General features: G+C 49.0%; 1 protein-coding gene across 1 annotated transcript; it reads left to right on the forward strand.

The window, feature by feature from the left end:
- The first annotated feature begins 4,548 nt into the window (after window positions 1–4,548).
- Mrpl4 (mitochondrial ribosomal protein L4) lies at window positions 4,549–11,713 on the forward strand. The gene is made up of 9 exons (XM_057767368.1): window positions 4,549–4,730; window positions 4,819–4,885; window positions 4,987–5,137; window positions 8,127–8,178; window positions 8,990–9,107; window positions 9,643–9,749; window positions 9,834–9,943; window positions 10,035–10,111; window positions 10,706–11,713. The coding sequence occupies exons 1-9, from the start codon at window positions 4,674–4,676 to the stop codon at window positions 10,849–10,851; spliced, it is 885 nt and encodes a 294-aa protein (XP_057623351.1). The 5' UTR covers window positions 4,549–4,673; the 3' UTR covers window positions 10,852–11,713.
- The last annotated feature ends 1,921 nt before the right edge of the window (window positions 11,714–13,634 follow it).

Consider the following 13,634-nt stretch of genomic DNA (forward strand, 5'->3'; position numbering starts at 1 on the left):
ACCAGCCTGGTCTACAAGAACTAGTTCCAGGACAGGCTCCAAAACCACAGAGAAACCCTGTCTCGAAAAACCAAAAAAAAAAAAAAAAAAAAAAAAAAAAGGACTGAGAAACTGGGAGGTAGCTCAGGCAGTAAAATGCTTGCTGTGCAGGCGTGAGGACCTGAGTTCAGATCCCAACACCCACATAACAAGCCGGATGCATAAAGAAGATGTGGTACATTTACATAAGAGTACTACAGCGGTTAAAAAAAATGGCATCTTGAAATTTGCAGACAAATAGATGAATCTAGAAAAAACCATATTGAGTGAGGTAACCCAGACCCAGAAAGACAAATATACTATGAACTCACTCGTAAGTGGCTTCTAGACATAAAGCAAAGAAAAGCCAACCTATAGTCCACAACCCCAGAGAACCTAGATAACAAAGAGGACCCTAAGAGAGACATACATGGATCTACATAGGAAGGAGAAAAAGACAAGATCTCTTGAGTAAATTGGGAGCATTGGGGTCATGAGAGAGGGTGGGGGGGGGAGGAAAGAAGGGGAGTGGAGAAAAATGTATAGCTCAATAAAAATAAATAATAATAATAGTAAAAGCCAGGTGCAGTGATAATGCTTGTAGTCCCAGCATTGGGCAGGCCGAGACAAGGAGAGCCTCAGGCTCACTAGCCAGTCAGCCTTGCTGAACCCAACAGCTCCAGATTCAGTGAGAAATCATGCCTCAAAAACCAAGGTGAAGAGTTGGGCCGGTGGCGCACACCTTTAATCCCAGCACTTGGGAGGCAGACACAGGCGGATCTCTGTGAGTTCGAGGCCAGCCTGGTTTACATAGTGAGTTCCAGGACAGCCAGAGCTTACATAGTGATACTCAGTTTTTGCACATGCAAAAACCTGGATTCAGGCTGTCAAGAGGGCTCCACAAATACAGGTGCTTACTGCCAAGTTTGACATCTGAGTTCAAGACCTAGTTCCCCTGTGATAGAGGGAGAGAACCAATTCCCACAAGTTGGGTTTTGATTTCCACCCACACGTATGTCCCAAACCCAAAAAAGTAACAATAAAAGCAAACCCCAAAAACACTGGGTTCCGGGGCCAATGAAATGGCTCAATGGATAAAGGAGCTTTCTGCCAAATCTCACAGCCTGAGTTTGATCCCTAGAACCTACATGGTGGAAGGAAAGAACTAACAAACCAAGGTTGTCCTCCTACCTCCACATGTGCTGTTTGGCATACACATGTGTGCACATGCACGTGCATACACACACACACACACCAAACTCCTTGGCTAGAACCAATCATTCTTCTCTTTGTAGTGCTAGGGTTTGAGTCAAGGACACCATGCATAGTAGCCCACCATTGCGTAATAGTCAATTAGGAAATTTAATAGTATATCCTAGGAATGTCCATTAAATATATCAATGAGCCTGGGTAGGGTGCGTGCCTAACAAGCAGGAGGCCCTAGAGTCCAGCCTCAGTACCACATACACAGGGCACAGTAACCCAAGACAGCCCTTCCAGTCCTGGGGAGGGGAAGACAGAAGATCAGTGCACAGTTGATCTCAGCTACATAGTGAGCTCCAGGCCAGCTACATGAAACCAGTCTCCTAAGAAATAAATTAATAATAGATACAGAAAGAACAACCACAAACCGCCACGTATTTAGCTCAATAATTAAGTTCTCCAAAGGTTGCCCCACTAATGTGTCCTGGCTCTCGTTTGTTCTTATTTGTTTGTTTTTTAACTTTTGTTATGTGTGTGGTCGAATTTGGGGGTTTTGCTTTGTTTTGTATTGTTTGAGACAGAGTCTCTGTGTGTAACCCTGACTGGGTTGGAACTCGGTAAGTAGACCAAGGTGGCTTGAACACACTGAGATCTACCTGCCTCTGCCTTGATCTTTTGTCTCTGATCACAAGGCCTCTAAGTATTATAAGGTCTGGTCTCCAAAATATACAAAGAACTCAAGAAATTGGACACCAAAAGATCACATAATCCAATAAAAAATATAGAGTACAGACCTAAACAAAGAACTCTCAACAAAGGAATCTAAAATGGCTGAAAGACACTTAAGGAAATGTTCAACATCCTTAGTCATCAGAGAAATGCAAATCAAAACAACTCTGAGATTCCATCTTATACCTGTAAGAATGGCCAAGATCAAAAACACTGATGACAACTTATGCTGGAGAGGTTGTGGGGAAAAGGGAACACTTCTGCATTGCTGGTGGGAATGCAAGCTTGTACAACCCCTTTGGATGTCAGTGTGGCAATTTCTCAGAAAATTAGGAAACAACCTTCCTCAAGACCCAATAATAACACTTTTAGGATTGAACAAAGGATGTTCAATAGTGCCACAAAGACATGTGCTCAACTATGTTCATAGCAGCTTTGTTTGTCATAGCCAGAACCTGGAAACAACCTAAATGCCCCTTGATCGAAGAATGGATAAGGAAAATGTGGTACATTTACACAATGGAGTACTACACAGCAGAAAAAAATAAGGACAGCTTGAATTTTGCAGGAAAATGGATGGAACTAGAAAACATTATTTTGAGTGAGGTAACCCAGACACAGAAAGACAATTATCACATGTACTCACTCATAGGTGGTTTTTAAACATAAAACAAAGAAAGCCAGCCTACAAACCACAATCCCAGAAAACTTAGACAACCATGCGGACACTAAGTATAAAAAGACAAGATCTCCTGAGTAAATTGGGAGCATGGGGACCTTGGGAGAAGGCTGAAGGGGGGAGGGGAGAGGCAAGGAGTGTAGCAGAGAAAAATGTAGAGCTCAATAAATATCATGGAAAAAGAGCAAAAAAAAAAAAGAAAAGAAAAGATAAAAAGATTAAAAAAAAAGAATTCCACCCTTGGTATCCCTCATTTCACTAAAGTCTCAGCATTTCCCCATTATTCAGGAGATAGAAAGGTGTTTGGCCCAGAGATCACTTGTCCCAGTTCTAAGTTCTGTCCAGACCTCCAGTGGCTGGCAGTGAGCCATGTGTGAGCTCTTAGCGCCCTCTGCAGGTCAAGTGCGGAACAGAGCTAATACCATAAGCTTGGAGAGGATCTTAGTGAAGTGATACAGATCTGTTCATGCAGTGACTTGTTTCTGTCGTGGGAGAGTCCTGGAAGGTGGAGGGGCAGGATTAGATATCGGGGGAGCCCTGGAATCTAAGTAGGCCTAAGAAATACTGAAAGTGGGCGAAAGGGATGGCTCAGCAGTTAAGAGCATTGGCTTCTTTTAGAGGACCTGGGTTCAGTTCCCAGCACCCACATGACAGAGATGTCCATATCATAGCTTCAGATCCAGTGGATCTGATACCCTCTTCTAGCCTTCAAGGGTAACAACCAAACAAATACTGACATACTTGCAAGCAAAACACCCACACACATAAAATAAAAACTAATTTAAAAAAAAAAAAGAAGGAAAAAGAAATACTGAAAGCTTTCTGACTGGAGTCTTTAGGTTTGGAAAGAGGAGACACTAGAGGTGGAGGCAAGAGAATCAGGAGCTCCCGGTTATCCTTGACTACCCAGAATTCAAGGTCAGCCTGGGCAACGTCAGACCCTATCACACCCAAAAGGTGCAGGGTAGGCATATAAAATCCAGTGCTACAGAAACTGAGAGAGCTAGACTCTCAACTCAAGGTTGGCCTGGGCTACACAGAGGAGCCTTGTTTAAGGGGGGGTGGGGGAGAAGATGCTTTCCAGATAGCTCAACAGGTTAGGTGTCTTGCTGCCAAACCAAGGGACCTGAGTTCAATCCACAAGGTAGAAAACTCCAATTCCCTTAGTAATCCTGACCTACACACACATACCCCCCAAAAAAGAAATTTAAAAAGTTAAAATGTACTTGGAAAAGGAAATAATAGACGTAGATGTCGAGGCACACGCTCTTTTTTTTTTTTTTTTTTTTTTTGATTTTTGAGACAGGGTTTCTCTGTAGCTTTTTTTGGTTCCTGTCCTGGAACTAGCTCTTGTAGACCAGGTTGGCTTCGAACTCACAGAGATCCGCCTGCCTCTGCCTCCCGAGTGCTGGGATTAAAGGCCTACGCCACCACCACCCGGCCCCACACGCTCTTTTTTTTTTTTTTTTTTTTTTGTCTAATTTTCCAGAAATTTTATTTTGTCTAATTTTCTCATTCTCACTGTCCTGGAATTCACGACACAGACCGGCTGGCCTCGAACTCACAAAGATCTGCCTGGATTAAAGGCGTGCAACACTACACCCAGTCTGGCACACATCTTTAATCTCAGCATTTAGGAAGCAAAATCAGGTGGCTCTCTGAGTTCGAGGCCACCCTGGGCTACATAGTGAGCCTGACTCTGAAAGACAAACACCAGTTTATACCAACAACGGTAAGACGGGGTTAAGTTAGAAGCTGAAAAAGTTGTAGTCGAAAACTAAGGGGCGTGGCAGGAAGTCTTGTCCAAAGTCAGTCAAAAGATTAACATTCACGTGAACCTCATTGGTTAACTCCCAGCGCCGCGCTCCGGAGGGGCGGGGCTTCTGGCGTCAGAGGCGCTCGCGGGCATCAGCAAAACTGCGCGTTCTAGAGCCGAGGGCCACGGAGTCGCATTCGTGACGTCTGGCGGCGCAGCCTGACGTCATCAGCACTGGCCGCGAGCCTCCTGGGGGCTCGGGATCTCCGCTCCGGTATTTGACCCGCGATGCTGCGATTGTTTCGGGCCGCTTCGCAGGCCTGGCATCGACCCTCTGGCTCCCGGGTAGGGCACCCAGCTGAGGTCAGGGTCGGAGGTCCAAGGTTGTGAACTCTCAGGGAGCACTTCTAAATAAACGCCCCTCGTTTTCCAGGTCCTCACCTCTCTAGCGGAGCACTCGGCACGGCCAGCCGAGAGCTCGGAGCCGGGGGATAGCGCGGGTGAGGCGACCGGGATCACAGCTTGGCACAGAGTTGGGAGGATGCAGCGGAAGTGTTGATTTTTGTTCCTGACCCGTGTTCACTCATTCCCCGACCCACAGGTCTCCTTAGTCCCGTGTTGCGCAAGTGCGAGCTCCGGGTCCCAGCGCACCGGCGCCCCGTGCAGGCCTGGGTCGAGTCGCTGCGTGGCTTCGAGCAGGAGCGGGTCGGCCTGGCGGAGCTGCACCCGGATGTGTTTGCCACGGCGCCCCGGTGAGTGCAGGCTGCCGTGGGAGGGCTTTGCCTCGGTTTAACTGCCACAGGGCGGGAGGACAAAGGACGTACATAACCCAACAAACACCTTGAGCTGTTACATCCTGCCGTACTCTCTGGTGCTGGGTCCCCCTTTTCTCAGAACTCAGGAAGTGGGGTGATGACTGGGTAGATTAATTTTGCACACACGAAGTTCTCTAGAAACATTGACTTTAGAGCAGCAAGTGCTCCAGCTGGGCACGAGGCCCTGGGCTCTCTTCCACTATTCTACACAGCTGTCATAGGAACCCACACCTCTAATCCCAGCACTGTGGAGGTAGAGATAGGAGTATAGAGAAATTAATAGTCAGGGTGAGTCCCGGGCCAGCCTGAGCTATGTGACACCATAAGTAAAAATAAAAATGCGAAGTATCGTTGACATGAATTAACGTTTTCGAAAATGGCTGAGAAGGAGGCCAGACTTAGTCGGGTGGTGGTGGTGCACGCCTTTAATCCAGCATTCGAGAGGCAGAGGCAGGGGAATCTCTGTGAGTTTGAGGCCAGCCTGGTCAACAGATCGAGCTCCAGGACAGCCAGTACTACAGAGGATCCATGTCTCGAAGAAAGGCCGGACTTGTTGGCATGTGCCTGTAATACCAGCACGGGAAAGGCTGAAACAGAATTTTTGCACCGTCTAACTGTAGTTTGAAGCAGTGCTCACTCCTGGATATGTGCATGTCAGGCAAACAATCATGTGATGTACATATATATGTATATATGCAGGCAGGAAACACATGCATGTATAAAGTAAATCTTAAGATCATAGAGAAGTATCTAGGTGAGATACTGTAGGAAGAGCTGCCTCCCCCACCACTGGCTTCTTTTGTTGTTGTTTTCCTGGGTCTCTGTATATTCTCCTGGCTGTCCTGGAATTCACCAGGTAGACCAAGATGACCGTGAACCCAGAGACCCTCCTGTCTGCCTCCCTAGTGCTGGGATTAAAGGTGTGTACTGTCAGGCCAGGCTGCAACGTCCTACCACGTCCTACCATCTCAATGATAAACTTGGGGCTTTTCATTTTTTTTTCCCTTTTTTGGGGGGACGACAGACATGTGTGCCACAGTGCATGTGTGGCACTGAGGGGACAACTTATGGGAACTGATTTTCTCTTTTCATCGTGTGTCTGGCTTCGCTGCAAGTGCCTCTATCCACTGAGCTGTATCAGTTGCCCACAGGTTGCTCTTCCCACCACATTGCCCTCAGTGGACACTAGTAGCATGTGGCTGGAAACACAGTCAGTGATGGATACTTAGTGACTTACCAGGCTTCCTACAGGGCTGCGGAGCCGGGTCAGTAGGCAAAGCACCTGCACATGAGTCCGAGTTTAACCCTTAGAACCCACACGAAGTCAGGTGTGGTGGAATATGTGTGTAATCCAGCACTCCTGCTCAGATAGGGAAGGGAGACCAGGAGTGTGCCCAGAAGCTCCAGGGCCAAGTAGCCTGGCAGTAACATCAGCAAACAAGAAGACCAATACCTAGGATTGTCCTCTGACCATGCATGCACACACACAGAGACATCTATAATGCCAGTAAATCTCACCTGTATTTCAGAGTTCTGTATTATATGTTGCTTTTGTTTGCTTAAAAAATATTTGAGGCACTTGGGAGGCAGAGGCAGGCGGATCTCTGTGAGTTCGAGGCCAGCCTGGACTACAAGAGCTAGTTCCAGGACAGGCTCCAAAGCTACAGAGAAACCCTGTCTCGGGAAAAAAAATATATATATATTTGAGGGGCTAGAGAGATGACTCAGTGGTTAGGAACACTGGTTGCTCTTCCAGAGGGCCGGGGTTCAATTCCCAGCACCCAGATAGTGGCTCACAACTGTCTGTAACTCCAGTTCCAGGGGACCTGACACCCTCACACAGACATACATACAGGCAAAAACACCAATACACATGAAATAAATAAAATTTTACAAAATCTACTTTTAAAAAAGAAAAAAAAGAAAAAATATTTGAGCTGGGCGGTGGTGGCACACGCCTTTAATTCCAGCACTCGGGAGGCAGAGGCAGGCGGATCTCTGTGAGTTCGAGGTCAGCCTGGTCTACAAGAGCTAGTTCCGGGACAGGCACCAAAGCTACAGAGAAACCCTGTCTCGAAAAACAAAAACAAAAAAAAAAATATTTGAGCTGGGTGGTGGTGGTGCATGCCTTTAATCCCAGCACTCAGGAGGCAGCGGCAGGTGGATCTCTGTGAGTTGCAGGCCAGCCTAGGCTACAAAGGGAGTTTCAGGACAGCCAGAACTACACAGAGAAACGCTGTCTTGAAAACAAAACAAAAAATTGAGATTTTTTATTTTATATATAGTGTTTCTCTGAATGTGTATGTGGACCACATGTGTGCAATGCCCTCAGAAGCCCAAAGAAGGAAGGGGTCAGGACTGGAGTTAAAATCAGTTGTAAGCTGTTTTGGGTGCTAGGACTTGGACCTAGGCCTCTTGAGCCTGCTGGATCCAGCCAAGATGAGAGCATTTCAGTGAGAGAGCAGGTACAGAGGTTCTGATGTTCAGCTCCACTCTTCTTGTTTCTTTGTTGTTGTTTTTGTAGCTTTGGAGCCTGTCCTGGAACTCGCTCTGTAGACCAGGCTGGCCTCTAACTCACAGAGATCCACCTGCCTCTGCCTCCCGAGTGCCGGGATTAAAGGCGTGCGCCACCACTGCGCAGCGGGAGATGGAGTCTTACCATCAAGCACAGCCAGGCCTTTAGCTTTCCATCTTGTTGCCTTAGCCTCTTGAGTACCAGGGGGTGAGGCGTAGCCACCAAGCCTGACTGGGCTCCATGGTACATAGATGGGCTTGAGTTGAGGCGGTGTCAGCTGTGGTTATCACAGAGTGGAAGACATAGAGTCCTGAACACCCAAAGGAAGGGCCAGGATTCCTCTACTGGGGTGCAGGTGTGGGAGAGTCTCAATTGGGGTGTCCCTCTTAGGTCTCCCTTCCCTTTTTCCAGGCTGGATGTTCTGCACCAGGTTGCCATCTGGCAGAAGAACTTCAAGAGAATCGTGAGTGTCCTGGGCAGAGCCCACTGGGCTCAGAGTTGTGCGAGTGTGCTCTCTGGAAACAGCCCGGCTCAGGCCTTGTCTGCCTGTGCCATTCAGAGGAGGTCACTTCTCAGGTCATATCATTGTGGGTGTTACGTTAGCGGGTCTGCAGCGCAGCAGACCCCTGCCCCAAGGACTCAGGCTAGTGGGAGAGGTGAACAGAATCACTAGTTAGACTAGGCGCGTATCACCTTTCCAGAGAGAGGTCCTTGGTGCTGTGTACTGGGTGATGGACCTAGAGTCTCAAAGGTTGGGTGGGCAGTTGCTCTGTTAATAAGTCACCACCGCCTCACTTGCTACGTCATCAGTCCCTTATTAGAGTTTCTAGACAGGTACTCTACTGCTGAGCCATGCTCCAGCCATAAAGGGACATTTATGTACTCTACCTATAGTCTGACTAACCTGACAGGCAGTGCAGCTGGAGTGAGGTTAGTGGGGACGGCATGCCCGAATACTCTGGAAAGAACCACACAGCCTAGTATTACCACTTTGTCAGTGAGAGGAAAGAGTTTTGTGCCGAGAACATTCAGGAGTCAACAAGGGAGTCAGATGTGATGGTCCGAGCCTGTAATCGCAGCACTGCCTCAGCTGAGGAGGGAAACTGAACATACAGAGTCTGGGCTGTGTGGGGAGGCCTGGCTCTCAGCCCAGCAAGCTAGCACACAGAAACGTCAGGTGCTCTGTGAACAAGGTCCCTTTCCTCCCCCGTTCCCTCCCTAAGACAGTCTTTGCTGCCATTTGTCTGAACCTCACCCCGCTCTTGTACTCACAGAGCTATGCTAAGACCAAGACCAGGGCTGAGGTGAGTGGTGGTGGCCGCAAGCCCTGGCAACAGAAAGGCAGTGGCCGTGCCCGGCATGGCAGCATCCGTTCCCCCATATGGCGGGGAGGTGAGTGGGGCCCAGTTGGGAGGGAGTCCCAGATGACCTTTTCCTTGCAGGTGTCCACAACTGCTATGACAAGGGATACCTGAGTCCCCAGCTTCTTAGCCCACTGGGACAGGTGACACTGGACTCAAGCATGCTGAGCATGAGGCGCAGAGATCTGAGAGCCCTGCACCACTGTTGGCGCAGTGCTGGGGGTGGTTGTGTGCACACTAGGCAGCCCTCTGAGCTGCAGCCCTCATCTCCTTTGGTGATGTGGTCGTGTATTCTTTTCTTTTGAGACTGGGTCTTGCTGTGTATCCCAAGCTGGTCCTGGTATTGAACTCTTACTCTCCTTCAGTTTCTTGTACTAGAGTTGGATGACTGTCTTCGTGCATATCCACAGGCCCTCCTCCCCACTCTCCAGTCTTTCTTGTCCTTCCCAGCTCCTCCAGCTCCTGTTTATTGCCCACTCCACCACTGTCTCAGGCATCAGGCTGATTTCTGACCTCCCAGCCCAGCAGTGACCAGCACCTGTTCACATGCCACACTGTCCCCGCAGGAGGCGTAGCCCATGGTCCCCGGGGCCCTACAAGTTACTACTACATGTTGCCCATGAAAGTGAGGGCACTGGGCCTCAAGGTGGCCTTGACTGTCAAGCTGATGCAGGTATGGTCCAGTACAGCTGGGCGGGAAAACAGCTGGCACCTGGTGGGCCTAGGACAGAGCCTAAAATTCTCTCTCTCTCCATAGGATGACCTTCACATCGTGGATTCTCTGGAACTGCCCACTGCAGACCCTCAGTACCTGACAGAGCTGGCCCAGTACCGCCACTGGGGGAGTTCCGTGCTCCTTGTAGACTTGTGAGGGCACAGGGCAGGGTGGGGAAGTAGAGGCCAAGTCTCTTTTGTTCTTCCTTGCCAGACTTACCTTCTTAGCATCCATGTGTTCCAGGACACATGAAGAGATGCCCAAGAATGTTGTGGCAGCCACCTCCAGGCTCAAGAGCTTCAATTTGATCCCTGCAGTTGGTGAGTGATGGGCCCAGCCCTCACCCCACGAGCCCTCACCTGGGAACCTTGGAGCAAACTAGCACAGATTCCACTATTATTCTTGGGCAGTTCAAACCCGGTACAGTCACACCATGGCCGACTGTCATGCCTAAGAATTTACCATTTAGTTTTGGTGCTGGGGTGGAAGCCAGGGCCCAGGGCCTCCTGTGCCACTCCTCCATCCTTCAGCTGCCCCAACTGAAAGAAGCCCTGGGAGGTCATTGTCTGCTAAAGTCTCTTCCACACATAGCCTGCAGGGGGCAAGCATGAGCACCTGGGTGAGAGCTGGTTTCCCTGTCCTTTTCTTTTCCTCCTCACGGTGCCTGCTGATCCTGGTCTTCCAGTGATACAGTACGTTCATCCACTTCCCGGGTTCCCCTCATTGGAATGTGGCATAGGGGGGTCACAAATACTGGGCTGATGTAAAGGCAGGTAGTTCCTCAGTTCCTTTTTCAGTGGGATCTAAAGACTAGCAGTATACCCTAGAGGAGGGCAGGGGCTCAGGCTTCAGATAAGAGGGACTTGGTCTGAACTAGAGGACAGCCACACCCTGACTGTGCACTCACATCCCAGGCCTGAATGTGTACAGCATGCTCAAACACGAGACTCTGGTCCTCACCCTGCCCTCCATCGCCTTCCTGGAGGACAAGCTGCTCTGGCAGGATTCAAGATACACTCCGCTCTACCCCTTCCGCTTGCCCTACAATGACTTCCCCTGACCCGGGCACCTAGAGGCCCACCCCACTTGGGGACCAGGTCAGCACATCATCTGTCCTGTAAAAAAGCTGTTTCCTGGAAGCTGCTGGGTCCTGGTGCCAGGAGCCAAGACGACGAGTGCCTCCTGGGGATCTCTTGCCACATTAAAAGTAAACCCTGTTGTTGACAAGACTTGGGAATGGAGCTGTCACTGCGTGTGGGGTCTGTCAGCGCTTAGGCTGTTAATCCAGTGCTGGGCATCCTAGGAGCCTCCTCCAGGGCTCACATCTTGCTCCGATGGCAGCCTTGGGGCTGCCCGTATATTACATAATATCAGGAGGAGCTTCTTCCTGCTGCCCGTATATTACAGTACAATGTCAGGAGGAGCTTCTTCCTGCTGAGGCAGATGCTGGGAAGGTGCTCGGGTGCCAAGCCAGCAGCCTGCATTCACCTCTGGAGGATCTACCAGCTGTGTGCCTTGCGGGCTTCCTCTGACAGCTTTCCTCAGGCACAGAATCAGACAAACCAGTGTCATGTGTTTTTTTTTTTTTTTTTTTTTTTTTTTTTTGGTTTTTCGAGACAGGGTTTCTCTGTAGCTTTGGAGCCTGTCCTGGAACTCTCTTTGTAGACCAGGCTGGTCTCGAACTCACAGAGATCCACCTGCCTCTGCCTCCCAAGTGCTGGGATTAAAGGCGTGCGCCACCACTGCCCGGCTCATGTGTTCTTGTGATAAAACAAAAACTGTTTAAAGACACCACACCGGTATTCAGTTTTGCTTTTTGTTGTTTTTGTCAAGACAGGGTTTCTCTGTGTAACCATGGCTGTCTTACTCTCTAGATCAGGCTGGCCTTGAATTCAGAGATCTTCCTGCCCCTGCCTTCCAAGTGCTGGAATTAAAGGCATGTACCACCACTCGTATATATTCTCAGTTTGTTTTTTGTGGACTGGAGAGATCGATGGCTTAGCAGTGAGGAGCACTGGCTACTCTCCCAGAAGACCAGAGCTGGAGTCCCAATACCCACATGGCAGCTCACAGCCATCTTCATCTCCAGTTCCAGAAGGAGCTGGCACAAGGCACAAACAGTACATAGACAAGTAGAGGACATAAAGTAAATTAAGAAAAATTAAAAAGGCTTAAAAGAAAGCCAGGCGGTGGTGGCGCACGCCTTTAATCCCAGCACTCAGGAGGCAGAGCCAGGCGGATCTCTGGGTTCGAGGCCAGCCTGGTCTACAAGAGCTAGTTCCAGGACAGGCTCCAAAACCACAGAGAAACCCTGTCTCGAAAAACTAAAAAAAAAAAAAAAAAAAAAGAAAATTTTTTCCCTGTGGTCTTGTGTCTAGATGGGTGCTCTAACCCTAAGCTAACCCTCTGCCCCTTGTCGCATACTCCTCGTCCAGCAAGGAAGACGCAACACCGGAGCTCTTCTTGCAGCAGTTTTATTCAGGACTTTATTCACAACTTCTCTTTCCTTTTCTCTCTCTCCCCCCCGGCAAACCTCTCCCAGCCCTTAAATAGGCACGGGCCGCCAACCCCAGATTGCCACCTTGGCACTGTCCATAGGTCCACGTATATGCAAGCAGCTGACGATCATTGCGTGATAATAGCATAAGTCAGGCCTAGTTGATAGTAGGAGTTGATTATCACAGCACTCGATTTCAGGATTGCGGAGGGTGGAAGCCAGCACCATCAGGTGCAGCTCCACGCAGCTCTCTACACATAGCCATCAGGTGTGACTCCACACGGCTCTCTACAGTTCCCCCTTTTTGTTTTGTAAAGCAACAGGCAAGAGTAGAGGTCTGATCTGTTAAAAATGGAACATGTACTAGTGTCTGTCCAGGTGTCATCCACCCAGAGAACACTAGACCTGTCCGGTGTCCTTTTACAGAGGTGGGAGCTAGACACCAACCCACATGCAATTAGACTTGCTCTTCTTGAGGCGACTTCTCTGACCTCAAATCCAATGCACAAGCCTCGCATCCTGTGTTCAAATATAGATAACCAAGCTTGAGGGGACTGTCCTGCTTCAATGGCTGTGAAGGCCTGAATGATCATAACTGCATTGCAATGCTGTGAAACCCTTATGTGACAAATGCACCACAGGCATACCAGGGAGGCAAGCACCATTAAGCCTGTTAGGGCTCCTATTCCCGCCCACTCCTTCAGATGACCCATGGCTGTAGTGATCCAGGAGGATAGTCCTTCTGCCAGGCTGGTATCCATGCGTGTGGAATTTGCAGTCGCAATCGCCACTTGCAGCTTTTCCAGTTGTTCGAATTCACCAGACCAATTACCTAAAAGATATCTAGACAATTCTTTTTTTTTTTTTTTTTTTTTTTTTTTTTTTTTTTTAAATATTTATTTATTTATTATGTATACAATATTCTGTCTGTGTGTATGCCTGAAGGCCAGAAGAGGGCGCCAGACCTCTTTTACAGATGGTTGTGAGCCACCATGTGGTTGCTGGGAATTGAACTCAGGACCTTTGGAAGAGCAGGCAATGCTCTTAACCACTGAGCCATCTCTCCAGCCCTCTAGACAATTCTTTAGACAAATTAGCTGCATGAGTCATATTGAATGCTGGTCACACACAGCCTCGGATGGATAGAAATGTCTGACAGACTAGGGTATAGACTTGCCTCTCTTGTACCTGGGTCCTTTTCCCCCTGTATCCTATTTCCCACACACCCTCTTCCCCTCAAGTGAACAGAGGCGTGTGACTGTATCAGACTCGGGACTTTTAGGAGTGCCTTTGCCATGACCCCAGGAGCAGTCAGAAACCACTGCTCCTTCAGCAGTCCCCTAAAT

This window comes from Chionomys nivalis, chromosome 4 (genome assembly GCF_950005125.1).
Source record: "Chionomys nivalis chromosome 4, mChiNiv1.1, whole genome shotgun sequence".
NCBI lineage: Eukaryota > Metazoa > Chordata > Mammalia > Rodentia > Cricetidae > Chionomys > Chionomys nivalis.

Excerpts from the sequence above, each read along its gene's own strand:
- Mrpl4 (XM_057767368.1), top strand. The coding sequence starts at position 4,674 with ATGCTGCGATTGTTTCGGGCCGCTTCGCAGGCCTGGCATCGACCCTCT. Across the intron at positions 9,750-9,833 it reads TGACTGTCAAGCTGATGCAG|GATGACCTTCACATCGTGGA; the intron begins GTATGGTCCAGT and ends CTCTCTCCATAG. Across the intron at positions 9,944-10,034 it reads TCCGTGCTCCTTGTAGACTT|GACACATGAAGAGATGCCCA; the intron begins GTGAGGGCACAG and ends CATGTGTTCCAG.